This window comes from Buceros rhinoceros, unplaced genomic scaffold (assembly GCF_000710305.1).
Source record: "Buceros rhinoceros silvestris isolate BGI_N320 unplaced genomic scaffold, ASM71030v1 scaffold2592, whole genome shotgun sequence".
NCBI classification, from domain to species: domain Eukaryota; kingdom Metazoa; phylum Chordata; class Aves; order Bucerotiformes; family Bucerotidae; genus Buceros; species Buceros rhinoceros.
This window is the reverse complement of record NW_010400465.1, coordinates 13,249-15,216: the sequence shown is the minus strand read 5'-3', so window position 1 is coordinate 15,216 and position 1,968 is coordinate 13,249. Positions and strand designations below refer to the sequence as shown.

The 1,968-nt window shown below is 47.9% G+C and overlaps 1 protein-coding gene across 1 annotated transcript in view; it reads left to right on the top strand.

Annotated features, from left to right (window-relative positions):
* Positions 1 to 1,968, top strand: part of NKTR (natural killer cell triggering receptor) — a 28,261-nt gene that overhangs the window by 24,552 nt on the left and 1,741 nt on the right. Inside the window, exons 12-13 of the mRNA XM_010131850.1 lie at positions 1 to 1,690; positions 1,925 to 1,956. The exon at positions 1 to 1,690 is cut by the window's left edge and continues 1 nt beyond it. Of these exons, the coding sequence (XP_010130152.1) occupies positions 1 to 1,690; positions 1,925 to 1,956 (1,722 nt within the window). The remainder of the gene's footprint in view (positions 1,691 to 1,924; positions 1,957 to 1,968) is intronic.

Here is a 1,968-nt window from a genome sequence, read left to right as displayed (position 1 = left end):
GTGACAGTTTGTCATCTTCGGACTTCTCTACCGACAGCGAGCGTTCTGCCAGAACGAAAGGGGTCCAGGAGAAGGACGGCCGGTTTGAAGGCGATACTCAGAAACAGGATAAAACCAGCTTAAGTTCGGAGCGAGGGGAGGAGAAAGCCAAGCGCGAGCGGGATTCCGATCACGCTAGAAAGAAAGCGGCTAAGGAGAAATCTTCTGGGCAGCCTAGAGGTGGTGCAAAAACTAAACGCAAATCCTATGCAGGTAGTAAATGGGACTCGGAATCAAATTCCGAAAGAGGAGAGGCAAGGCGTCGTCGGGGAGGTTCCAGACCCTCCTCCGGAAAAGAGGAAGGAGAGGCCACGTCGGGATCTGACACAGAGCTTAGCGTTACCAGAAGGACGAAAAAACAATCAAATTCCTCAGAGGTGTCTCTGGACGCTGACTGTACGTGGAAGAGGAGCAAAGAGTTGTCATCTTCAGAATCGGAGAGTTCTTGTTGCAGCTCAACCAACGTTAGAGGGAAGTCAAAAAAACACAAACACGGATCGAAAAAAAGTCTTAAAAAATCACATTCCAAAAAAACAAAAGAGAAAGCCAAGGGGAAAAAGGAGAAGAAACACAAAGTTCAGAAAAGAAAAGAAACGTTTCATTGGCAGCCGCCGCTGGAGTTTGGTGAAGAAGATGATGAGGAGATCAATGAAAAGCCAGATACTGAGGATGATAAAGAAAAGCAGCTTATGAGGGACGTAACCAATAAACCCCAAGTTTCTGAAAAGGATGAAGTGGTCAAAGATAAACTGGGCAATGGTGACAAGTCTGGTGCAGATGAAAACCTTCTAGGAAAAACCACCCCCTGTGACACCTCTCCGGATCGCAGTGACCTGGCTGAAGACAGAGCTGAAGCGAACGCTTCAGGCAGCGTTTCAAACTCGGGAATGAATGCGACCGCTTGCAAGAATGAGGTGGAACAAGCTGAAGAAAGCAACCAGAACGGCTTGGAAGACGTGATCCAGACCGATGACAACATGGAGATCTGTACGCCAGACCGTAGCTCCCCGGGGAAGGTTGATGTGGACATCTTGTCTCCCGTCATTCTCGCTGCTAAACCTCAGGCTCTAAGTGCTGGTGTGGACAAAGATTTACAGGCTGAGGCTGAGCCCCCTGAACAAGGTGCTGTCAAACTAGGGAACAATATTACGGACTTCATCAACGTGAAAGAAGAGAAAGAAATGGGCTGGCCAGAACAGAACTCTGTCCCCGTGTCTAGCGCTAAAGACTGTGGCTTGAAAAGCGAAGTTTCTGAAAACACACAAAGCAATACAGTGGATAATAAGTGGAAGCCCTTGCAAGGTGTCGGTAATTTACAGCCAGCAGCGATTAGCACCGCCACGGAGATAAAGAACGTAGCTTCGGCACCAGAGCCTAAGCCAGCGGGTTTAAGGATTGAAATAAAAGCTAAAAATAAAGTAAGGCCTGGATCTCTGTTTGATGAGGTGAGAAAAACAGCGCGGCTAAACCGAAGGCCGAGGAACCAAGAGAGTTCCAGTGAGGAAGAGTCTCCAAGTCGAGATGACAACAGCCCATCCAGGAGTCTCAGTAGGTCACGAAGTAAATCTGAATCGAAATCCCGGCACCGAACGAGGTCCATCTCTTACAGCCACTCCAGAAGTCGATCCCGAAGTTCTACATACTCGTATAGGTAAGAAGTTTGTGCTGTTCCTGCAGTTTTCTGTCTGAACTTGAAAGTTCCGATAGCTTTAAGGCACCTTTTCCTTCCTCAACTCCCGGTTTTCCTCTAACGAGCCACAGTATCATTTAGCAAGCGTGGAATAAATATTTGCCTTAAAGGGCAGAGCTTTTGCTTCCTGTTTTCGGTGCTTTTCCCTTCGATTAAATCTGATTTGTGCTTTTCAGAGCTGTCTGTCGATTGCAGGTCGAGAAGCTACACCAGAAGCCGAAGCCGAGGATGGTAACGCA